The following is a 24995-nucleotide window of genomic DNA, read 5'->3' as shown; positions in this document are numbered from 1 at the left end:
AGAAGTGGAGGTCGGGATGTAAGCCTAATAACCGGGTTGTTTGGCTTCAAGTGTGGGGATTTCCGATAGAGGTGTGGGAAATGGATCACCTCAAGAAAGTTGTATCCACTATCGGCGACGTCATTGAACCAGACGATGACACAGAGGACCGGCGCAGACTGGACCGGGCTCGGCTGTTGGTGCGGACACCTTTCCAGCCGTCGATAAGGAGAGATGTCATCGTTCGAGTGGGCGAGATTGATTATCGGGTGTGGATTGTGGAGGAGACCGGGGTAGATGGCGGGTTGTACCAGAAGGGAAGCTCAGCATCCGATGTATGGTCGGAGGAGATAACGTTGGACGACGGAGGAGACGTCGGCGACGCCGACGACGACAGAGTTGTCCAACAAGAAACCGAGATCCCCCCATATCCAACGGTCAGAAGGAGGAACTTATGGGTGCTGCCGTGAAACCAGACCATTGGGCAAAACCCAATCTGACGACATCCACAGGGACAAGTTAGAGGATATTGAGGAGGGTACACAGGGTCCTGTTATGGCAAAGTTTGACCTAGGAGAAAGTAATGTAAAAACGAAAAAAGAAAAAGCTTTCATTAAAGAGGCAACCTGTTACAAGACTCAAGCTGTTGCACGAAAGCAGAGTAGTCAACCAGAGAGGGAAACAATTTGAATGGTGGAGATAAAGTTCCTATTGAACAGCCTTTTAATGGGGAAGTCGAGGGAGACACAAGACGCGTAGAACCCCATTCAGATCCGCATTCTGTGCAGTCTCAAGAAGGTGTTGGGCCAAGCCACAACATGGGCCCACTTTGGAAAAACGAGGGGTGTAATAAGGAAGAACTCTTTCCTGTAGCCCAATCCTCTAAAGAGACCCCAGATAAATATTCCAAAGTCTATGTTAGACAAAGACACCCTCAATATAAAGCCCGACCTCTTCAACCTGTCGAAGATCAATCTCAGCTGCAAGAAGGAGATAATGTTATGGCTGCCATAATTGATAACTGGGACAAGGCCCAAAACCAGAGTCATTTTGAAGCAGAAAGGAGGTTAAAAAGTAAAATTGAATGCAACACAGAGGTGTTGGAAGAGGCTCAACAACTATGGAATTTGGGAAAAAGCATAGGCATGGAGGCAGTTACAGACCATTCTGACTTTATCCAAAACTATGCCAATATGGAATCCAGAGACAGAAAAGAAGCTATGGAGTTGGGTAATAGGAAAGCCCATAGATGAATATTCTATCCTATAACATTAGAGGGCTGGGTAGAGGTATTAAATGGGCCTCTATCAGGAACTTGGTTGGGAAGCTCAAGGTGGACCTTCTCTGTTTGCAAGAAACAAAGAGGGACTCCTTCGATAAGGCAGCTTGCCAGGCCTTGTGGGGGCACCCAGATATTGCTTGGGAATGGCACCCAGCTGTGAACACTGCTGGGGGGCTGCTGTGTGTTTGGAATAACAAAAACTTCCAAGTTGATTTTAGAATCTCTGAAAAGGGGTTCATTATGTTGGAAGGGGTATGGTTGGCTGACATGCAGAGAGTTGTTGTGGCCAATATTTATGTTCCTTGTGATATAGAAGGTAAAAGATAGTTGTGGCAGATTTTGAGTAGAAGGAAGATTCAGTCCCAAGTTAATTGCTGGTGTCTTGTAGGGGATTTTAATATTGTTAGACATCCCTCTGAAAGAATGGGAAGCAATCACAATAATCCAGATACTAATCTTATAGCTGAATTCAATGATTGACTTGCCGTTATGGAGGTAGATGACATTCCTTGTGTGGGTAAGCCTTTTACCTGGGTTAGGTCAAATGGATCATGTAAAAGCAAATTGGATAGAGTGGTGGTCTCTGAAGAATGGTTATCTAAGTGGCCTGATAGCTCCCAATTTAACCTTGAAAGGAACTATGCTGATCATTGTCCTATCATTATGTATTCTAAATGCATTGATTGAGGCCCTAAGCCTTTTAAGGTTTATGATGGTTGGTTAATGAATAAAGACTATCAGAAGGTGGTGAGGGATTGCTGGTTTGAAACTCAGCCTAGGGGATGGGGTGGTTATGCTCTAAAATGCAAACTTCAGAACCCCAAGCAAAGGTTGAAAAATTGGAGTAAAGACAATATTGGAGACTTGGGTAACAAGGTGAAGCAGATCCAACAAAAGTTAAATGATTTGGAGAACTCTTCGACAGCTCAGCCTTCTGACCAGCAAGTCCAAGAGCTCAAGAAAACTCAAGCTGATCTTTGGGAAAAGGCTACTCTTCATGAATCTATTGTGAGACAGAAGTCAAGAAGCAAATGGATCAAAGAGGGAGACAACAATACCTCTTACTTTCACAAAATTATTAATTACAGCAAGAGGAGAAATGCCTTGAGGGGGATGTTGATTGATGGTATCTGGGTTGAAAACCCTAATCTGATTAAGGCTGAAATTCTGCAGCATTTTCAGAGCAGATTTTCTGAACCTCATCTGCTCAAACCTAATCTAGATGGGGTCTCTTTTAATGTCCTGACTTCAAATCAGAGAGAGATGATGGTTGAGCCTTTTAAAGAGGAGGAGATATCTTGTGCAGTGTGGACTTGTGGCAGTGACAAAAGCCCAGGGCTAGATGGGTTTAACTTCAGGTTTATTAAGCATTTTTGGAAGGATCTGAAACCTGAGTTTCTAAGGTTTTTTGCAGAATTTCATGTGAATGCTGCTTTTCCTAAGGGTCTCAATTCATCATTCATTGCCCTTATCCCTAAGATTAAGGACCCTCAATATATTAGTGATTTCAGACCCATATCCCTCATAGGATGTGTCTACAAAGTCATTGCTAAAATTCTAACTAACAGGCTTAGCAAGGTCATGAATCACCTCATAGATGAAAGGCAGTCAACCTTTGTTAAGGGTAGACAGCTGCTCCATGGAGTTCTGATTGCTAATGAGGTTGTTGAGGAGGCTAGGAGGTCAAAGAGGTCTTGCTTGGTGTTTAAAGTGGATTTCGAAAAAGCCTATGACCTTGTGTCTTGGCAATTCCTTTTTTATATGATGAGAAGAATGGGGTTTCATGACAGGTGGATTGGTTGGGTTAAGGGGTGCCTCACATCAGTCTCTATATCTATCCTAGTGAATGGAAGCCCAACTTTAAGCCTCAAAGAGGTTTGAGACAAGGGGATCCTTTGGCCCTTCTATTGTTTGACTTGGTTGCTGAAGGTTTGACAGGAATGATGAGGGAAGCAATATCCAAAAACTGCTTCCACAGCTTTATGGTGGGGAAGAACAAGGTTCCAGTGAATATCCTTCAATTTGCTGATGACACTATCTTTTTTGGGGAAGCTTCAATGGATAATGTTAAAGTTATCAAGGCTATTCTTAGAAGCTTTGAGATGGTTTCTGGCCTGAGAATCAATTTTGCTAAGAGCCAATTTGGAGCAATTGGGCAATCTGAGGAGTGGTGCAGACTTGCTGCTGACTACTTGAACTGTGGCCCTCTGCATTTTCCCTTCTACTATCTAGGGCTGCCTATAGGAATCAATTCGAGAAGGAAGGTGGTGTGGGAGCCTATAATCAGAAAATTCAAGGCTAGGCTGAATAAATGGAACCAGAGAAGTATATCAATGGCGGGCAGAATCACTTTAATTAATGTTGTCTTAACAGCATTGCCCTTGTTTTATATGTCTTTTTTCAAGGCCCCTACAGCAGTGATTAATAGGCTTATTGCCATTCAAAGAAACTTTCTTTGAGGTGGTAATTTAGAAGGGAAGAAGATAGCTTGAGTGGCTTGGAGTCAAGTGTGTGCCTCTAGAGAAAGGGGAGGATTGGGAATCAAAGACATCAAGGCTCTCAACAAAGCTCTTCTAATTAAATGGAAATGGTTGATGTTTCAACAACCAGATCAATTTGGAGCAGAATTCTGACTTCGAAGTACAGGGGTTGGAGAGGCTTAGAAGAGGGGCCTCCAAAGCAGTATTTCTCTCACTGGTGGTCTGATCTGAGGTCCATTAATCATCACAGTAGTATGGCTGAGGTCCATTTGGAAGTTGGGTAGGGGTGATCAAATTCTTTTTTGGGAAGACTCTTGGGTGAATGGTGGGATAACCCTTAAAGAAAAATTCCCAGAATTATATCAAATTTCATCTCAAAAACTTCAGACAGTGGCAAATATGGGTTCCTTTGTGAAACTGGATGGGAATGGAAGTTTTCTTGGAGGCGAAATCTGTTTGACAATGAGATGGGGAGAGCTTCAGTTTTTATTGATCAAACTGCTGCAATAAGTCCACATGCAAATGTGAAGGATACTTGGGTGTGGGGAGCTGAACCTAAGGGGATCTTCTCTACCAATTATGCTTATCTTTGTATCAAAGCTGAGCAGCTTTCTGAAGATCAATGTCTAGGTTTCCGTCAGCTTTGGGACATTAAAATTCCACCTAGAGCTTTATCTTTTGCCTGGAGATTACTTTGGGATAGGCTTCCCTCTAAGGAGAACTTATCTAGGAGGCAAGTCGACATTGAAAATGACCTTTGTCCCTTCTACCAAAGCAAAGCTGAATCTGCCTCTCATCTGTTTTTCACGTGTCAAAAAGTTATGCCTCTGTGGTGGGAATTTAATTCCTGGGTTAAGGAAGATAGAGCCTATGGATAATTTCCTCCAGCACTCTTCCTTGGCAGGCTCGAAGGATACCAATAGAAGGTGGAAAATATGGTGGATAGCAGCTACAAGGTCTATATGGAAGCTCAGAAACGACATGATCTTTAATAATCAACCTTTTGTCATCTCGAAGTTGGTGGATAATACAAATTTTCTCACTTGGTCCTGGCTAAGGGGGTGGGAAAAGGATTTTAATGTTCCTTTCCATCAATGGTCCTCAGCTATGGCTATGGCTTTTAATTAGTGTGTGGTCTGTAGGGTTGGGCTTTTGGTGTTTTATTGTCGGGCTGATGTATTGCTATATCTGAGGAAATCTTCTCTCATGTGTTATCTTGCAGTACCTCTGGTACTAATTATCTTATAATATATATATATATATATATATATATATATATATATTTGGCTGTTCAAAAAAAAAGACCAAATAAATTGCAGTTTAATTTTCATTTATTGTTGGGTGACTTGGTAGCTTCAAACTACACTCGTAGTAAATCTTCCCTAAATACTTGAAATCATTTAACAAAACAAAGATATTTTTTTTTTGCACTGCAAAAATCATTAATATATATTATAAAAGAGATTCGGTACTAGTTGTACTGAAGATACAAAGATAAAGGCAAGAAAGATACAAAGTGAACCCCACTAGGGAAAATCGAAGGCAGCCCACAGAATACAACAAGCCCAACCCCTCTAGGAAAAAACATCCTGTAAATTGGTTGACCAAGAGTGAAAGTGCAGTTGGGAGTCCTTCTCAACATATTTTAGCCATGACCAAGTATGAAACAGGGCATCATCCATGACCTTTTCAGGATTAAAAGGCTGGTTCTTGAAAATCATGGCATTTCTATAATGCCAAATGGAGAAGGACAGGGCTAGCCACAGAAATTCCCATCTTCTGTTTGTACTAGCTTTGCTATTCCATTGAGTGAATTGTAAGAAGTGATTCTTTGGGTCTATGAAAAAAGGACCCACTCTATTAACCCATCTCAATGGCTCCCACCAAAGGTTCCTTGTCATAACACATTTGAACATAAGATGGTCGACCGATTCTTCTTCATGATCACAAAGGGGACAGCTATAGGAAGGCATTGTGACCTGTCTCTTTCTGAGATTGTCCCTAGAAGGGAGTCGATTCTTGAGGAGTCTCCAAGAAAAAGCACTCACTTTTGGAGGGATTTTCAACTTCCACATAGTGTTAAGAACATTGTCTTGACTAACACTATGATGAGTCTCCTGCAGCACTTTGTAGGCAGATCTTGTTGAAAATAATCCATTAGGGTCTGGCTTCCACCAAAGGATATCCCTGTTGGATTGGTTTATGTGAGCAGAATCAATCTCCGCTAGAAGATCAACTACCATTTGTATTTCATGATCAAAAAAATCCCTTCTCCATGATAACTTCCATTCCCATCTGCCCTCCACAAAGTCTCCCATGGAACTAATTGGAGAATGTTGTTGTTTACTAATAACATATAATTGGGGATATCTTCCTTGGAGATCACAATTGTTCTCTAGCCATATATCCTTCCAGAACCTGATGTTGGACCCCGTACCCACTCTCCATTTTAAATTATCACTAAGGCATTTGTTGTGTTGCTGCTGAAAGATTATCTTCAAGTCCTGCCACCATTGGGAGCTGATATTTCTCCTTCCACCAGAAATCAGCTCCTTCCATCCACCATACTTCGAAGTTAAAATTCTAGACCAAGGTTGGTTATGATCATTTGCCAACTGCCATCCCCATTTACCAAGTAAAGCCTCGTTAAATAAAGATAAATCTTTAATCCCTAGGCCCCCTTGGTTCTTAGGAAGACAAATTATATCCCACTTTACCCAAGGAATCTTTCTGGCCTCTTAGTGAGCTCCCCAAAGGAAATTTCTCTGAATGGAAACAATTTTGTGCACCGCTTTTTTGGGGATCCTAAAGAAGGATAGAAGGTAGATAGGTAAGGCTGAGAGAACAGAATTAATAAGGGTGATTCTGCCCCCCATTGATAGAGTTCTTTGCTTCCATTTTGCAAGTTTGGTTTCAAACTTCCTAACAATAGGCTGCCACACGATCCAGCTTTTAGAGGACACCCCTATTGGAATTCCAAGGTAATTAAATGGGAATTCCAAAGTACTGCAGTTGAGAAAATGGGCAGCTTCCCTGCACCAGCTGACAGATTTACCCACACAGCCAAGATGACTTTTTGAGTAGTTTATCTTGAGACCAGAAGCCTCTTCAAAGCATCTCAGAATGCATTTTAAGATTCTGACATTATGCTGAGTAGCATCTCCAAAAAACAGGGTATCATCAGCATACTGGAGGATGTTTACTTCTTCTTTTAAAGATCCCACTAGGAAGCTTTTGAACAAATTCTTGGATACAGCTGACCTCATTAAACCAGTGAGCCCTTCCGCTACAATATTGAAAAGGAAAGGTGCAAGGGGGTCACCTTGCCTTAGACCCCTCTTAGGAATAAATTCCTTAGATGGGCTTCCATTCACTAAGATGGATATGGTTGCAGTGTTTAGACAACCACTTATCCATTTCCTCCACCTTTCGCAAAATCCCATCCTCATAAGCATGTAGTCAAGAAATCCCCAAGAAACTGAGTCATAGGCCTTTTCAAAGTCCGCTTTGAAGACCATACAAGGCTTGCTTCTTGATTTGGCCTCAGCTAGAGCCTCATTGGCAATTAAAACACCATGAAGGATGTGCCTCCCCTTCAAAAAAGCCGTCTGCCTTTCATCTATAAGGCGAGGAATAACAGCAGCCAACCTCTTGGACAAAACTTTTGCCACAATTTTATAGACACACCCTATAAGGGAGATGGGTCTATAATCATTGAAAGATTGGGGAAGGGAGATTTGCTAGCAGGGATCAATATGTTTGGTAGCCGCTTAAAGCTACAATATTCAGCCATTAAGTTCTACCTAATCAGCTTATGCAGAATATGCAAGTCTGTATGCCCTCATTTTTATGCACAACAAATGGTTTCTTTATGTACATTACTTTGCTGGCTAATGTTAGAATATCAATAAAATATCTTAGATGGAGAGAATGATGCATATTATATTAGGATAATTTGTTATTTTAGGAATGATTATTTCTTATTTTAGGATAATTTGTTATCTTTGTTAGGAACCTTGTTCTTAAGAATTTTATCATATCTTTGGTAAGTCATTTGTTACCTTATTTGATTAGAATTAGGAGTTCGGTACTTAACCTAATTCCGAGAATAAATAGGGATTAGTATAGTCTTTTGCATCGCAACACATTACACCATATTAATCTAATATCCTATTATTTTGATTTTCTGTTTTCTCTTTTTTTCCTTCCTTATCTATAAGCCCTATATTTTCAACAAGATAATAGAGCAGTATCATCCTCTGCAACTAGTCCTGTCACTATTCTGATCTCAAGTTTTTCTGGAACTCTTGTTTGACATACTCTGTTCTGTTAATCCAGAGGATGATAAACCAAAGAAACTTACTTATGAGAATCCCAAAGTTGCCCAAATACAGGGACCTATGACCAGGAGTAGGACCAAACAGTCAGAGGATACCCTCCAACAAATGGTAGCAACCATACTTGACAAGGCCCAAGTGGAGAAGGATGAAGACCTAGAGGCACTCCCAACCCAAGAATCTTGATTGCTGAAGGCCATATCGAATATTTTTCTATTTTTGTAATTTTATTGGTGTCTTTTCAACTGCACCTCAGCTACACTATATGTATTGAACTCATTTTGAAGAAAAGGGAACTTTTGGAATTTTGAGAAAATACATGTGTATTTTGTGAGAGCTTCTCTTTGGGTTCCTTATTGAACCAATCTCGGACTTATCAAGGGTGAACCCTTGTGGCGTCTACCCTTGACTTATCTTTTATCTCTGGAAGTGGCATCATCTGATTCCTTGACCTGTTCCAAGCGATCCGCTCCTAATAAGGATCACATCATCTGGTATCAGAGCTTCGACTTTTGATACAGGTTCTATCCTATTCGATATTTTTTTCCTTCGTATCTTGTTGTTTTTGTTCTTGTTGTTTTTCATTCCTGTTGTTTCTGTTCCTGTTTTCGTTCTTGTTTTTGTTCTCGTTTTCATTTTCTGTCTATTCTATTCGATTTCGTTTCTCTGTCTGCTTGCTATGGATGGTCAGTTTGTGCCTTGTTATATTCGAATACTATTAGGAACGAATTCTGCTTGCTTGATGAATTTAGGGTTTAGTCTAATTGCCTGTTTGCCTAATTGCCTATTGAACGAATACATTGGCGGGACCAGTGGAATTGTGAAAAGCGCATTATAAAACAAAAAAAAAAAAAAAGAAAGCAATTGCAGAAAGTTTGAAAAGTTTAAAAAAAAAGATTGGGTGTTTGATCTTTGAACGCAGATTTGAGGTAGTTAGAGGCATTTTTAGGCAAAAATAGTGGACCAGATCCCCTTCGAGAATTTGCCTAGGGATTTCCCTTTCAATTCTGAGCATTTTCATATATAGTGGGCCTCAAACGGACAACCGTAACAAAAGTTATGACCATTAGAAGTTTACATGTCATTTTCGCTATTTCTATTCTTCTTCTTCTCTGTTAATTGAGTAGTCTCTTTGTTTCTTCTACCTGTTTTGTGTTGTCCATGCCTTTTTGTCTTCTATTTATGAATTCAGTTGTCTGTTATTAAGTCCAATTTGATTCATCTAGGAACTTAAGAGGAGTGAGTGATAAAAGGCAAGAATGGAAAAAATATCACACAAAAGCCTATATTGAGAGCATCAAACATGAGTGTACTACCATCAAAGAGAAAAATATGTAAGTAGAGTGTGGTGAGGTCCTGAAACCTTTGTTTAATTTACTTCAAATTTTTCTGTTCCTTAATTATGGCAGGAGCTAGTGACGGTGGCGGTGAATATCATCAACTGGACGGATCTCAGCGTTTGTTACTGGACGTGATGATTACACAAATGCAACGTTTGTTGAACCGTAACAATGAAGAGCTCTATAAATGAATAGAAGGACTAGAGAACCATCTGAATCAGAATGCTAAAAGACCTTATAGTGGGAACAGAGAGGGCAATGATGGACCGAGGCAAAACAGAATGGAGATGGCACTAGTGAGAGTCAACATTGAAGAGAAAACTGGGGATACAATGGCTCGTTTTTTGAATGGTCTAAATCCTAACATTAGAGGTGTTGTTGAATTATAGGAGTTGGATGACTTGTTGCATAAGACAGTACAGGTTGAACAACAACTCGAGGAAAAGTGCATCAAGAAGGAACTCATCCAATACTTTCAACTAGAACTAGACCAACAGATCGAAGAAGAAGGGAGGCAACTCATCCAATCCATCAGCAGCGTCCCCTCATGGAAAGTCAGCAGTGTCCAATGCTAGAACCAAACATAATTCTACCTCGTCCAACACTGGTACCAGAAACATAAAATGCTTCAAATGCTTAGGCAGAAGACATATTGCTTTTGAATGTCCAACCAGGAGGACCATAATCATGAAGGCAGATGGAGAAATCACCAGTGAATCTGAAATCAATGAAGAAGTAAAAGAAGAGCTTGAGAAGGAAGCTACGCAAGGTGATATGTTATTGGTGAGAAAGCTGTTGGAAAGTCAGATGCAGCCACTGGACGACACCCAAAGATAAAATATTTTCCACACCAGGTGTACCATTAATGGTAAGCTTTGTTCTATAATTATTGATTGAGGGAGTTAGTGTCCAAACTGAATTTGGAAACTAAGCCTCATCCTAGACCATACAGACTCCAATGGCTTAGTAAAGATGAAGAGGTAAAAGTGACTCAGCAGGTTGAGTTGTGTCTCACCATTGGAAGATACAATGATAAGGTGTTGTGTGATGTGGTTCCAATGGAGACGACTCATATACTATTAGGAAGACCATGACAGTATGACACTAAAGCAGTACATGATGGCTTCACCAACAAGATTTCTTTCCAGCACCATGACCGGAAAATTATTTTTAAACCTCTATCGCCTAAAGAAGTGTGTGATGACCAAATCAGAATGAGAGAAAAGAGAGAACAAGAGAAAGAGAAAAATGAAGCACCAAAGAGGAATAAGAAAAAGAAGAGTGATACACATGAGAGAAAGTGTGATACACATGCAAAAATTTAATTGTTTAGCAAAGGTGAGTGAAGTGAGGAAAGTACTACTTGCTCGTGAGTCACTCTATCTACTGTACTGCAAAGACAATACCATTTCTGCTTATAATTCTAATGAGTTAACTATTTTTGTTTCTCCTAGTGTTGAACTCCTATTGTAGGAATTTAAAGATGTTTTTCTCAAGGAGATTCCTCATGGACTACCACCTTCAAGAGGCATAGAACATCAAATTAACCTCCTTCCAGGAGATTCATTGCCTAACAAGCCAGCTTACAGGAGCAATCCACAAGAGACTGAGGAGATTCAGAAGCAAGGGCAAGACCTCATGCAAAGGGGTGGGTGCAAGAAAGCTTGAGTTCGTGTGTCGTTCCAGTTATTCTAGTGCCAAAGAAAGATGGAACTTAGAGGATGCGCACAGACTGCAGAGCCATCAACAACATCACAATAAAGTATAGGCATCTCATTCCTAGGTTAGATGATATGTTGGATGAATTGCATGGAGCTTGTGTTTTTTCTAAAATTGATTTGAAAGGTAGGTATCATCAAATTAAGATTAGAGAGGGGGATAAATGAAAAACAACTTTCAAAACTAAATATGGATTGAATGAATGGTTGGTTATGCCCTTTGGGTTGACCAATGCTCCTAGCACTTTCATGAGATTAATGAACCATGTGTTAAGGGAATTTCAAGGAAAATTTGTTGTGCTTTATTTTGATATCTTGATTTATAGCAAATTCCATGATGAACATCTTGTGCATTTGAAGAGAATTTTAGAGGCCCTTAGGCGTGAGAGCTTGTATGCTAACATGGATAAATGTGTGATTTGTTTGGACCATGTAGTTTTCCTTGGTTTTGTTATTAGCTCACAAGGAGTACAGGTTGATCAAGAAAAGGTAAAAGCCATTCAAGAATGGCCAACCCCCAAAGTTGTTGGTGATGTAAGAAGCTTTCATGGTTTGACAAGTTTCTACAGGAGATTTGTTAGGTATTTTAGTATTGTGGCAACACCTCTTACTGAGATTTCCAAGAAAAATGTAGGATTTAAATGGGGAGAAAAACAAGAACATGCATTCGCTACACTCAGGAAAATTGATGCATGCACCAATTCTTGCATTACCTAATTTTGGCAAATCCTTCGAAATTGAGTGTGATGCGTCTGGGGTTGGGATAGGGGCTGTTTTAATGCAAGAGGGACATCTCATTGCCTACTTTAGTGAAAAACTGAATGAGGTTGTCCTTAATTATTTCACATATGACAAGGAGTTGTACGCGTTGGTAAAGGCATTACAAACTTGGCAGCATTATCTTCTACCCAAACAATTTGTCATACATAATGGTCATGAATCCTTGAAGCATCTTGTTAGGATATAAGGAAAAGGAAGAGTTAGTTAATATAGTTAGACTACTAATGAGTTAGTTAGTTAAAGGGGTTTATTAGATATAAATAGAGGAAGAAGGATAGGAGAGAGGGGGATTATATCATTTGTAGATTGAACATTAGCTCTTTGTGAAAGGAGAAATCCTTTGTGAAGGGGAAACCCTTGGAGGAGAGTTTTCTCTCTTATTTTCTGTTCTTTTCTTACTAGTCAATAAAATCTTTTATTTTCTTTCTCATTTCAATTCTTGATTCCTAACAAATTGGTCCGACCTATCGGATCTTCGAGGGGAAGCCAGCGTTAGAGATGGAGGAAGCGCAAATTTGGGCTAAGAAGGTGGAGCTACCAGTGTTCATGAGGACAGACCCAATTGGTTGGATTGCTAGGGCTGAAAAATTCTGAGGTACAAGAAATTCCTTCATTCCATAAGCTGCAATATGCATTCATGAGCATGGAGGGTGCTGCGATACATTGGTTCTACATTTGGAGCCCAAACAACCCAGATTCAGATTGGGAGTCATTTTCCACAGCTTCGATCAAAAGATTCAGAGATCGCCATGGTAGCCACATATTTGAAAGATTGAGTATCTTGAAGCAAGAAAAGCCAACTGAGACAGAAACCCACATCAAAAAATGGGAGACTTCCACAGAGTTCTTGAAAGGGAAGACCAAGATTTCAGAGCGAAAACACATGTTGCGCAAGATATTGAATGAAGAAGTTGATTCTCATGCCTCTCAACAAGACAAAAATAGCATGGAGGGAAGTGGGTCAGAATTCAGTAAGCAAATGCTAGTTCTTGGGCAAGAAAGGTGGAACTACCCAACTTTGATAGAAAAGGGGGAACTGATTTGAAGGGTAGTAGTTTTGAGTGTGCCAGTGACCCATTGTAGTTCTTGAAATCAGAAAATAAAAGTAAAAAAGGTTCAATAGTCAAGAACCACACCCTTTGTGGTGGAGAAGAAACCAAAAATGAGGAAGCAAAGTTAGCAAGAGAAAAAAAGATTGAAAAGGTTATGGAGAAAGAAGTTGATCCATCGATAAAGAGGGAGAAGCACAAGGAAAATGGAGTGACAAATGTGGGCTACGAAGACGATTTTCTTGATAACCCAATTACAGATTTGATCAAGAAGGAAGTCAAAGCTGGTGATTCAACCAAGCCACATTGTTTTCAAGATTCAAATTTCCATAAAAAGATTGTTATGGTGAAACAAAAATCATTCATGAAGGTGGTTGGAACAACAATGGTGCTAGAATCTTGGAATGTCAACCTGTTGGGAGAGCCTTGAGCATTAAATTTTGTTGCATCTATGGCTGACAGCTTAGCCATGGAGCTATGGCTAAGGAATGTACTGAATCAATCAAGTTGATTAAAGTTATATGGAGTCCACCCTTGTCCCTCCCACCACCGAAGCCACTAGACCTCAGTTTGCATGCAGGGACAGTGGGTCGTTCCCAATTAAGCTACAAGGGGTGCAGTTGTCTTCCAGCAATCAAACAAAACTTTAGAAGTTTCAGTGTACAATTCTAGTTTTCAGATTCCAACCTTGAGGACAAGGTTGATTTATAGGAAGGATGTATTGTTAGGATATAAGGAGAAGAAAGAGTTAGTTAATATAGTTAGACTACTAATGAGTTAGTTAGTTAGTTAGAGGGATTTATTAGATATAAATAAAGGAAGAATGATAGGAGAGAGGGGGATTTATTGAGCATTAGCTCTTTATGAAAGGAGAAATCCTTTGTGAAGAGGAAACCCTTGGAGGAGAATTTTCTCTCCTATTTTCTGTTCTTTTCTTACTAGTCAATAAAATCTTTTATTTTCTTTCTCATTTCAATTCTTGGTTCCTAACACATCTCAAGGGACAAAGTAAATTGAGCAAGAGACATGCCAGGTGGGTGGAGCTTCTTGAAAAATTTCAATATGTGATCAAGCACAAGAAAGGTAATCCAATGTAGTTGCTGATGCACTTTCAAGAAGGTATGCTTTATTCTCTACTCTTGAAACTAAATTCATTGGGTTTGAGCACATTAAAGAATTGTATGACCATGAACCAGATTTTGCTTCTAAATATTCTGCATATGTACATACTGCCCAAAATGGTTTCTTTTGGCATAATGATTATTTGTTCAAAGAAAAAAGATTATGTGTGCCTAAAGGATCCATAAGAAGATTACTTGTGAAAGAAGCCCACGAGGGGGGATTAATGGAACATTTTGGGGTTCAAAAGACTTTAGACATGTTACAAGAGCATTTTTATTGGCCACATATGAAACATGATGTGCATAAGTTTTGTGAACAGTACATTGTTTGTAAGCAGTCAAAATCTAGAGTCATGCCTAATGGTCTTTATTCTCCTTTGTCTGTTCCTGAATATCCTAGGACTAATTTATCTATGAATTTTGTTTTAGGTTTGCCTCGGATGAGGAATGGTAAGGACTCCATTTTTGTTGTGCCTAAAGGATCCATAAGAAGATTACTTGTGAAAGAAGCCCACGAGGGGGGATTAATGGGACATTTTGGGGTTCAAAAGACTTTAGACATGTTACAAGAGAATTTTTATTGGCCACATATGAAACATGATGTGCATAAGTTTTGTGAACAGTGCATTGTTTGTAAGCAGTCAAAATCTAAAGTCATGCCTAATGGTCTTTATTCTCCTTTGTCTGTTCCTGAATATCCTAGGACTAATTTATCTATGAATTTTGTTTTAGGTTTGCCTCGGATGAGGAATGGTAAGGACTCCATTTTTGTTGTGGTTGACAGGTTTTCAAAAATGGTACATTTCGTACCATGTAAGAAAAATGATGATGTGTGCCATGTTACTAAATTATTTTTCAAGGAAGTGGTGCGCCTCCACGGACTACCAAGAAGCATCGTTTCGGACCGAGACACCAAGTTCCTCGATCACTTTTGGAGAACATTATGGGGTAAGGTTGGAACAAAACTTCTTTTTTCCACCACATGTCATCCTCAGACCGATAGCCAAACTGAGGTAGTAAACAGAACTTTGAATTCTCTTCTTAGGGCTGTGATTAAAAAGAATATAAAGAGTTGAGAAGAATGTCTGCCTCATGTTGAGTTTGAATACAATAGGGTCGTACATAGCACTATACAACACTCTCCATTTGAAGTAGTGTATGGTTTTAATCCCTTGACTCCTCTTGATTTGTTATCATTGCCAAACATTTTTTATTTTAAGCATAAGGATGCACAGGCAAAAGTTGAATATGTAAAAAAATTGCATGAGCAAGTGAAGGCTCAAATTGCAAAGAAGAATGAAAGCTATGTCAAGCAAGCCAACAAGAATAGGAAGAAAGTGGTACTTGAACCAGGTGATTGAGTTTGGGTACACATGAGGAATGAGAGGTTTCCTGAATAAAGGAAGTCCAAACTTCAACCTAGAAGAGACGGACCTTTCCAAATACTAGAGAGGATCAATGACAATGCTTACAAGATCCATATTCCAAGTGAGTATGGAGTAAGTTTCTCTTTTAATGTTGTTGACTTGACTCCATTTGTTGTAGGTAGTGATTCAGAAGATTTGGGGGCAAATGCTTTTCAAGAAAGAGGGAATGATGAGAATCCTAAAGCTGCCAAACTACAGGGACCTATGACCAGAAATAGGACCAAACAGTCAGAGGATACCCTCCAATAAATGGTAACAATCATACTTGACAAGGCCAAAATGAAGAAGGAGGAAGGCCCAGAGACACTCCCAAGAATCTTGATTGCTGAAGGCCCAAAATAATTTGAAGGCCCATATCGAATATTTTTCCTATTTTTGTAATTTTAATTAAATAAATTGGTGTCTTTTCAGCTGCACTTCAGCTACACTATATGTATTGAACTCATTTTGAAGAAAAGGGAACTTTTGGCATTTTGAGAAAATACATATATTTTGTGAGAGCTTCTCTCTGGGTTCCTTGTTGAACCAATCTCAAACTTATCAAGGTTGAACCCTTGTGGCGTCTACCCTTGACTTATCTTCCATCTCTGGAAGTGGCATCATCTGATTCCTTGACCTTTACCAAGCGATCTGCTCCTAATAAGGATCACATCACTTACTAAAGAAGACATGATAAACCAAATGTTCTTTGCAACTAGTTAGTTTACCCAATTTTCTAGTCAAAATAAGACATGATAAACCAAAAGAATTGTTATTAACAAAGATCAAAGAAACTCCCCAACATTAGACACATAACATAAAGCCATTAAATACAAAAAAAAGGTGTATCAGTTATGTAAAATTTTACCTAGGCTCTTTTACATCTTCTTTCAGGTGTACATGTTGTCCCCTATCCAATGGAACGACTTTTATGACTTCATTTGCAAGAACATGAACCTCTCCAGAACAAAATGAAACAATGAGATTATCTCTGTCTAGAACACTTTGCACAAAACCAACACTCTTTGGTTTAGCACCTTGCCATCCATGTGTTGGAGTTGTGACAGATCTTTTAAACTTCACCCAGTCTCCCACTTTAAATCTATATAGTCATCAATAAACAAATTTTTAAACATATTAGCCACATATCAATAGACAATAAATATCATAAACAAGAAACACTAGAAAATAATATCTTCCACTCACATTGTAGGAAACAAATGAACTCCCTTATTCACGAGTGCTTCCATCAGATCTTCAGATAACCATTCTCGGGGGAGAGCCTCTAAAATGTCACGTAGTGTCTTGCCACTGTCAAAAAACATAACCCCATCAGTCATATTAGTCATTGGAGTTCAATGTCATTAATAGGTTACATAGGACTAACATGCAACAGTTAAATGCAGTTTCAAAGTTATGACAATAATATTTTAGATATGTATATGATGTTCAAAAATAATAATTACAACTTAATGAAAATACAGTGCCCTTAGCTGTGGCTTACCTGTGGTTTCTAACTTCAATGTCAGCATCAGGCTTCATTAGCATAACAATAAGCCAGTCAAGATTTTCACGAATCATTTTTGCTGTCTCTGCTGCTATATGGAAAGCATTGTCACCATCATCATCCTGACATTAAGTTACATTAGAACCTTAGCTGACAAGGACATTACGGCAAAGCTTCCTTCCACAAGACAGGGAACATGTCAACTTCCAATTATTTCTACTAAGTAAACAAAATTCAAGCTAAACATAACTGTTTTTTTTTAATAAGCTAAACATAAGTTGCACACACTTATTATGGGTCGTACATATAACCAGTGCAAAAGGTTCAAATATATACAAATACTGTTTCAATGTCCATGGAAACAAGCATATGCCCACAACTAAATCAATAGTTCACCATTCATTTCAGAATAAAAGTCAATTATATAAACTTACTAAAATGGTTTTAATATTCATTCTATGTCTTCTCCAGCTTACTGGGTTATTGAATTTTAATAGAAATCATTTTCCTTAGATTTGTTACCCCCCAACCACCTTTAATGGTATTAACTATCATTAAGCTTAAATTACTCAAATAATAAAGAATGGCTACATCAGATACTGAACTCAGCAATAAATGTCATATAATAAAGATCTAATGTAGTAAATAGAAAGTTTTATAAACTATACGAGAAATCAGGGAAAAAGAAGAAATCACAAAGCAAAATAGCATATTGAAATTTCTATTTCATCTATAACAATATATAAAAGTGATACCAACTTTTAATGTAGACATTTCTTGAGCCATTTTACCCATAAACTGCTACTAATGCAATTGTACTGTAATTACACACTCCAATTTCAGTTTTCTTTTTGGACTAGTGCTACGTTAGAAATTAATGGCTCTCATTCTCCTCTTCGTAACCAAAAAATGTGGACAGACAAGCATAACAATGGCTATCTTTCTGCTAGTTATAATTATAATTATACTTATATGTGATCAAATGGGGACTTGGATGAAAACCTTCAAATTATAATCTGCTCCAGCATCAAGAAGCAGTCCAACACATGCCTTTGCACCCCTAGCTAAGGCCAAGTGAAGAGGTATACTGTTGTGCACATTGCGAATGTTCACATCAACCCCAGCACCTAAAATAACCTACTCAAAATACCCAAAATGTGCATTTTTTAGCAACAAAAAATTATTTTAATAATCATTTTAATCAAGAAGCTCATTCACTTACCTTAACCAAGTCCACGTCATTAGTCATAGCAGCTGTATGCAAAGCTGTCCTCCCATTCTGGGAATCTTGAGCAGATGGATCAGCTCCTGCTGCAAGCAATATCCGCACCAGTTCTCTCCCCTCTATATTTGGCATGAACAAACAAGATTAGACAATTCAACTATTTTGCTAAAGAGACTAAATAGCATAAATGAAGTACTAATTAGAAGCAGTGTTCTCGATGACGGGTGGTGGACTATGACGGCCATCTGAAAATCCGCCATATAAATGTGCGCAGAGATAAAATTGCAATACAGAGGTATTGTCAAACAGTCAGGGGTCAAAGGGAAAAAAGGAACAGGTTGAGGGCTGAGTTGGTTTTTAGGCTTTTATAATTTAAGAGTGGGTTGGGTCGGGTTAGATGACCCAAGACCCATTTTTTTCCCTAATCAGATTTCTGCCAACTCATCATTCCCTTTTCATCTTTGTCTTCTTTGCTATCGCCATGGCTGCTACATTAAAAGCAGCCTCCAAATGCAGGTGAACAGAGTCATCATGTTACAGTTACAAATAAATCCTTCTAGGTACAACACTAAAGCTTTTAAATTAGAAAGCAAGGATTTATTTGTCACTGTAACAGCTCTTCAACTTTTATATTAGAAAGAATTTGAACTTTTCAACTCTTGCTTTTATTTTTTTTATATAAAATGATAATGATTTGTTATGACGCATAAATACAAAGAGCTAACATTGATTTACGCAGAGTTAGATTAAGCACATTTTAGTAATGCTACAACAGTACAACTACAGACCAAATATCACTATTACGATAAGACTCCTATCCTATCCCTATATTAAATAAGGAAATAAGCCTTATATAGCATTACATTAATTACTCTTCAATGAAAATGTGTGAGGGACAGGTAAGATTAGGATAACTACTTAAGATAGATGGTTAAATAATGACTCCAACATCCCATCCATATAGCTCTTGAAAACTATCCGATCTTGCGAAAATTATGGAATTTGGCAGAAAAGTGTAAGCTAGTTTTAAAATAAGCAGTTATGATTTCCGGGTAGCAAGCATGGGGTCAAACAAGCTTCTTTCTCTTTTGGACAGTGGTAATTAATCCAAATAATAGAGATGATTTTTTGTAGTACTTAGGCCTCACTTAGCTCCAGCATCAGATGTGTCTTATGCACAGTTCCAGTTCAGATCCAAAAGAGCACTTGCACTATAAGGCACCCATCACATGGAATAATATGCTAGGGTTCATTGGAAGCATAGGTCCTGACCTTTACTCTGGAACAAGTTCTGCTTGATCAAGGCTTTGTCAATGAGGAAGTATAAATTATGTGGCATTAGCAGTTCGTTGGTGTATTCATCATTGGCGTAGAATGCATGCATTAGTCTCAGTGTGCTTCTCAACTTCTTATGGGATAGAATATATTTGTCCCTTTGATGCTTAGCCAGTGACTGACTAATTTAAGTATGCCACTAGAGATTGGGCAGGTTTGCTAATTTTTTAAAAAACATTTTAGAATTTTGTTCTTAGTTATCTCAGATCTATTACACCTTCGGCAGACAACATAATACTTGCCAATAATGAACATGAAAATTTTCTCAGATCAGGTGAAGTGGAGGATTCCTTAACATCCTACAGTTGTGATTCTCTTTGTGAATAATATGAAAATATTGGATCATATTTTAAATTATCCTCTAGGATTACTTTCACTATCATCTCATTATCTCTAAGGATTGGTTACCATATTTCATCTTATCATGATTTGTTTCCCTAATTAGTTAGGATGACAAATTCATAATTAGTAAAAAAGAAGGGTTAGTGCTCTAGGTTTGAAAAACATCAATACATTGTAATACAACTAGGTTAATATAATTTCAGTGTTTAATTCTTTTATATATCTATTCCTCTATACCTAAAACTTACAATTTCAACACTCCTTGTTATCTAAACCATTTGAAATTGATATATGGCCAATATTGAAGCATTTCTAGATGCACTAAATTATAAAAATAAATAAATAAACCACAATAAAAAAAATAGCCAAATGTTCAAATCACTATCAAACAATGAAGTTTTGATACCATTTTCATGGTCTTTCTTAGAAGCAGCTGCCATGCACAAGGCAGTGCCAATAGGGCTTGGTATGTCAATTGCTTCAGCAATCTCATCAGAAGTAGCAACTTCCACCCATCTCTTCACAACAGCAACATTCCATATTGCCACACAATGGTGCAACGGTCTGCAACACCAGAGTAAAACTGTGTGATTAATTGATTATATATTCATGTGATACAAAATATCAATTTAACATAAATGAAATAGTTTACAATATTGTAACTGTTGAACAGAACCAGCCTAGATTTTAAAATCTGAAATTCCAAGAATGACGATAGCCAACGTGAAAATTAAAATTGATGACAAAATGACAACTTCAGGAAAGTTGTCTTTCCTGTGGAATAATACATAAGCTATTGTTGCATTTCCCAACCAGTTAATTAAGATCAGTTGTCATACCTCTATACTGATTGACACACATGGCAAACAAATTCCAAGTTATAAAGAAAACTGAATCTAAGACAATACTCACGTCAGATTCTTTGAATTCAAGATGGCCATTGATCTACAGCCTCCATTCTCCAATATCACAAGAGCACAGTCTGTGTACTTCTTGGCAATTGCTCTATGCAGAACAGATTCACCTTCATCATCCACTGCATTGGGATCAGCTCCAGCTAATAGTAATTCCTGATATTTGTCCACATAAACTCAGACGAATATAGTTCTAATGAAGAACAAGAAGAAACATTTAAGTATAATTTAAGAAAAACATACCCGCATACAATCTGGTTGACCATGATAGGCACAAACGTGAGCTACTGATGGGCCAAAACCATCTCTCAATCGTGACCGCACATTAGCATTTCTATTGATAAGGATACGAACACATTCTGGGGACCCAGCTGCTAATGCAAAAACAAGAGGAGGATCTCCATCTTTGTCCAATACATCAACATTTGCTTCACTACACTCCAGAATTGTCTCAACAAGTTCTGCACTACCACGTCTACAAGCTAAGTGAAGAGCTGTTTGACCATCAGCATTTTGAGCTTCCAATAGCGACGATAGGTAGTTGCTGCCATTTTCTGATGCAGCCTTTGCAAGAAGATCTCTGAGCAAGAAATACATAGCAAATGAATGAAATGATAAAGTTTAAGTAATAGCAAGCTCAGATGAGAAGTGCCGTGACACCAACTAACCTAACACCTGCAGTATCTCCTTCAGACACAAGTCGATGAAGATGGTTTGGGTTTTGCTGAGGAACTTCCATTTCAGGTACTGGGGAAGGCTCCATCACATTTGACACAGAGCCCTTATCTAAGCCACTGTATCCACATAAATGTATAACATTGTATAAGACAATTGCTGTTTGTTGAACATCAATGACAACTGTGCATTTGGCTCATTCCTATTGAAGCTCACATTTCCATACTAAAAACCGTAAGTAGCCTTAACTTCTCAATCAAGTGCTGTCAAAACCAACACAGAAGATGCAGTCACAGTAATAATAGCTTGCTTAACAGACTTACTTATCAGGGCTTGCAGGAGGGCTGCGTGGTATTTCCTGCAAATGACGGAGAAATACTGCAAGCATTGCACTAAAAGTAGGCCTTTTAGATGGCTTGAATTGCAAGCACTCTCCAATCATCTTCCACAATTCCCTCGGAATTCCACCACCAACAACACTAGCATACTGTGGAGGCAGTTTCTTAGCTTTAACGACAGCTCGATAGATTTCCTCAGCACTTAAACCTGCCCAACTGCACAACCAGATTTTGCACTAAGAAATTTGAAAAAGCTGGAAGAACATAAGAACGAAAAGTTGAGTAAAGAATGAATTGCTCCACGTACGGAATGGCACCAGTGCACATCTCCACCAATGTACAACCAAAACTCCACGCATCTGATTCAGAAGATATACCTATTCCATCATCCCAAAACAAATTCAATGATTTCTTGACAGGTTCCCAAGCCTCCGGTGCTGTATAATGTGGGCTGAGCATTATACATTCCATACAGGAATGGATCTTCGCAGAGTCACACTCCGGTCGAGCCTTCCAACAGGAAGGCTTCTTGAGAATTGTAGCAAGTCCATAGTCAGAAACCACAGCGTGACCATTTGCATCAAGAAGAAGATTGGAAGGTTTTAAATTCATGCAAACAACTCCAGCAGCATGAAGCTCAACAACCCCTCGTGCAATGTCCGCTCCATATCTACATTTGGAAAATTTTAATATCATTATTTATAGCATCATGGAAAATTGAAATGCAATATGGGATTACTCATTCAACTATTTTCTATCTGCCTAACCAACAGGAAAGCACATAGTCAGCCTAGAAAAACACATAGATAGACAGTGTCTCCCTCCAAACATTGGTTAGTTAATGACTAGCAGAGACATGATAACAACACATTTTCTACAAACATAAACGCACCTAAGCAGGAGTAAAATGATAAATTTTAGACGTTGAATAAACCAACCTAATTTAGTCCAGCCTACTTAGACATTGCATTATCCCCAAATTTTAACCAGAATGTAGTGCTTCCTACTTATCAGTGAAATTGCAATAATAACAATGTTATCAATGGTGAATGGCGGAACATGGCAGAAGGCCAAAATTTCGCCATATAAACACACAATTTCCGCCATTGCGGTCCTCCCTTCAAAATTTCCTATGGGGTTTGCAAAAAATCTGCCACGTCATTCTGCCATCATGCTGCCATTTAACAACATTGGATAATACTGATCAAGTTTTCAAATTGCAGACATCACTTGAAAAATTGCAGTACTGAGGTTGCAACAACCACATAATGAAAAATATAAACTAATCAACCAAAACCGTAACTTAAAACCACAATTACTCATCAAACAAATCAGAGAAACTGAACTAATCAAACACAATAATCACACAACTGCAACCACAACAATTACTCATCAAACAAACCAAGAGAAACTAAACTAATCAAACGCAACAATCACCACACTTCTTTCAGTCTACTCACTACATAGTCACTATCAAGTCAAATAAACTTCTCACAACAAGATTAATCAACCACAAGAAGAAACAAAAGATTCCTAAATCTAAAAAGGAAAAAAAAAAAATCAAAGACCTTAGAACTTGTTCCAAAGTGAGCCTCCCTTCATTACGCTGCATCTCAGACTGAACCGATCCATAGCACTTATCCATCACAAGACACAAACTATCTTCCACCCTCATTGTGCCATGGAAAGTGCACACATTCCTGCACCACATCGAAGCCCTACGCAAATCCTCCAACTTCCCCTGCACCCAATCCAAATCAATCCCCTCCGCCACCGCCACCTTCTTCACCGCCACGTTGTGCCGGCACCGCTGCCTTCCTCCTCCCTCGCCGCCGCCACCACCGCCGATCACCGCCATCCACATCTCCACCCCCGCCCTCCTCCCCTCCCCAATCCGCCGCACCAGCTTCAGGTCATTGTGCGCGCCGCCGCCGCCGCCGCCGAGCTCGATCACCGGCGCGCAACCACCGCCGGAGCTCGACGCCTGCGACTCGCGGCTGTTCCGCCGCCGCTTCTCGTCGTCCTCCTCGTCCTCATCCTCTCTACCGCCGTCACCGTCCTCCTCGTCGTCGGTGTAGTCGCAATCAAAATTCGACCGCCCTCCACCGCCGCCGTTGGCGGCGGCAGCGGCGGATTGGAGTAGCGCGAGCACCGCGTAGTTCTTCCTCAGCGCCTGAACCGAGTTTCCGACGGTGGACACGTGGCGGCACCTGGGACACGCCAGCGTGGCGTCCGAAGACGCCGAAAACATTCTCGAGAGACACTCTCTGCAGAACCCGTGCCCGCATTGGAGCAGAAGCGGAACTCGCTCCTCCTCGTTGTACCGCGTTTGGCAAACCGAACAACACGGGATTTTCATTTTTTTTTCTCTCTCTTCTCTCAATTTTAATTTATCAGTGTCGGAACGCCACCACTTTGATCCGAAATTGAACTGAACTTTGAAGGATCTCTTTTAAGGTGCGAATGTTAGATCCATGGGGTGAAGCAAACGAAAGGACTAAAGCTTGATCAATTAAGCTAATGATGAAGGAAATAATCTAGAGAGAAAAAGGGTTTTAGAGAGAGAAAGAGAAGAAGGGAAGAAGTTGTTGTGGTTGCTGAACAAAAGTTAAAGAAAATGAATTGAGAGGGGGATTTTGGTATTTAGATGTTTTCTCTCTTTTTTTTTTTTTTTGCTTTTATTAGTTTCTTCTTTCTTTCGTTGCGGTTTTTCCATTTGTGAGAAAGGTTTGGCCTTAGGTGGATAGGTTGGAAACAAAAGGCGAGAGAGATGATGTAGGTGGCTTTGGACTTTGAAGAAGTACTTGAACTAGTACTACACTACACACCTCACCACCCCCCAAAACCAAAATCACTTTGCTTCACAGAAGTGGAATAATTTTGAGGGATCCTTGTTTTTTAGGCTTTCTTTTGGTTCAATATTTCTATTATTGTTATTATGTGGGTGCTTTTTATCTCTAGATTTTTCTTTTAAACTAGGTTTTGTTTGGGTTGTGGTCGCCAAGAAAGGGAGAGGTTCTTGGAGTTCTGTGCTTGCCAAATTTGGGGTTGCTCCTATACCTATACGGATGCATTGCCCACTTTTATTTTTTTCTGCCTTTTTGCACGGTGTGAAAGTTCTTCCTAGATAAACTCCTTTTTCGAAAAATAATGCTCCTTTATTCCAT

At 39.1% G+C, this 24995-nt stretch overlaps 1 protein-coding gene across 2 annotated transcripts in view; it reads right to left on the bottom strand.

The window, feature by feature from the left end:
• The window catches only part of LOC100782956 (E3 ubiquitin-protein ligase KEG), a 29592-nt gene extending 4837 nt beyond the window's left edge, over window positions 1-24755 (bottom strand). Inside the window, exons 1-12 of one of the 2 annotated variants that reach the window (XM_006578362.4) lie at window positions 23397-24755; window positions 22136-22498; window positions 21814-22044; window positions 21484-21609; window positions 21059-21395; window positions 20814-20971; window positions 20308-20465; window positions 18222-18343; window positions 18002-18136; window positions 16997-17121; window positions 16699-16803; window positions 16361-16594 (exon numbers count right to left, since the gene is read on the bottom strand). In XM_006578362.4, the coding sequence (XP_006578425.1) occupies window positions 16361-16594; window positions 16699-16803; window positions 16997-17121; window positions 18002-18136; window positions 18222-18343; window positions 20308-20465; window positions 20814-20971; window positions 21059-21395; window positions 21484-21609; window positions 21814-22044; window positions 22136-22498; window positions 23397-24187 (2885 nt within the window). In that variant the 5' untranslated portion in view covers window positions 24188-24755. The remainder of the gene's footprint in view (window positions 1-16360; window positions 16595-16698; window positions 16804-16996; window positions 17122-18001; window positions 18137-18221; window positions 18344-20307; window positions 20466-20813; window positions 20972-21058; window positions 21396-21483; window positions 21610-21813; window positions 22045-22135; window positions 22499-23396) is intronic. The other variant, XM_003522849.5, reaches the window with a different exon arrangement.
• Window positions 24756-24995: the final 240 nt, after the last annotated feature.

This window comes from Glycine max, chromosome 4 (genome assembly GCF_000004515.6).
Source record: "Glycine max cultivar Williams 82 chromosome 4, Glycine_max_v4.0, whole genome shotgun sequence".
NCBI classification, from domain to species: domain Eukaryota; kingdom Viridiplantae; phylum Streptophyta; class Magnoliopsida; order Fabales; family Fabaceae; genus Glycine; species Glycine max.
This window is presented reverse-complemented; position numbering and strand designations above follow the sequence as displayed.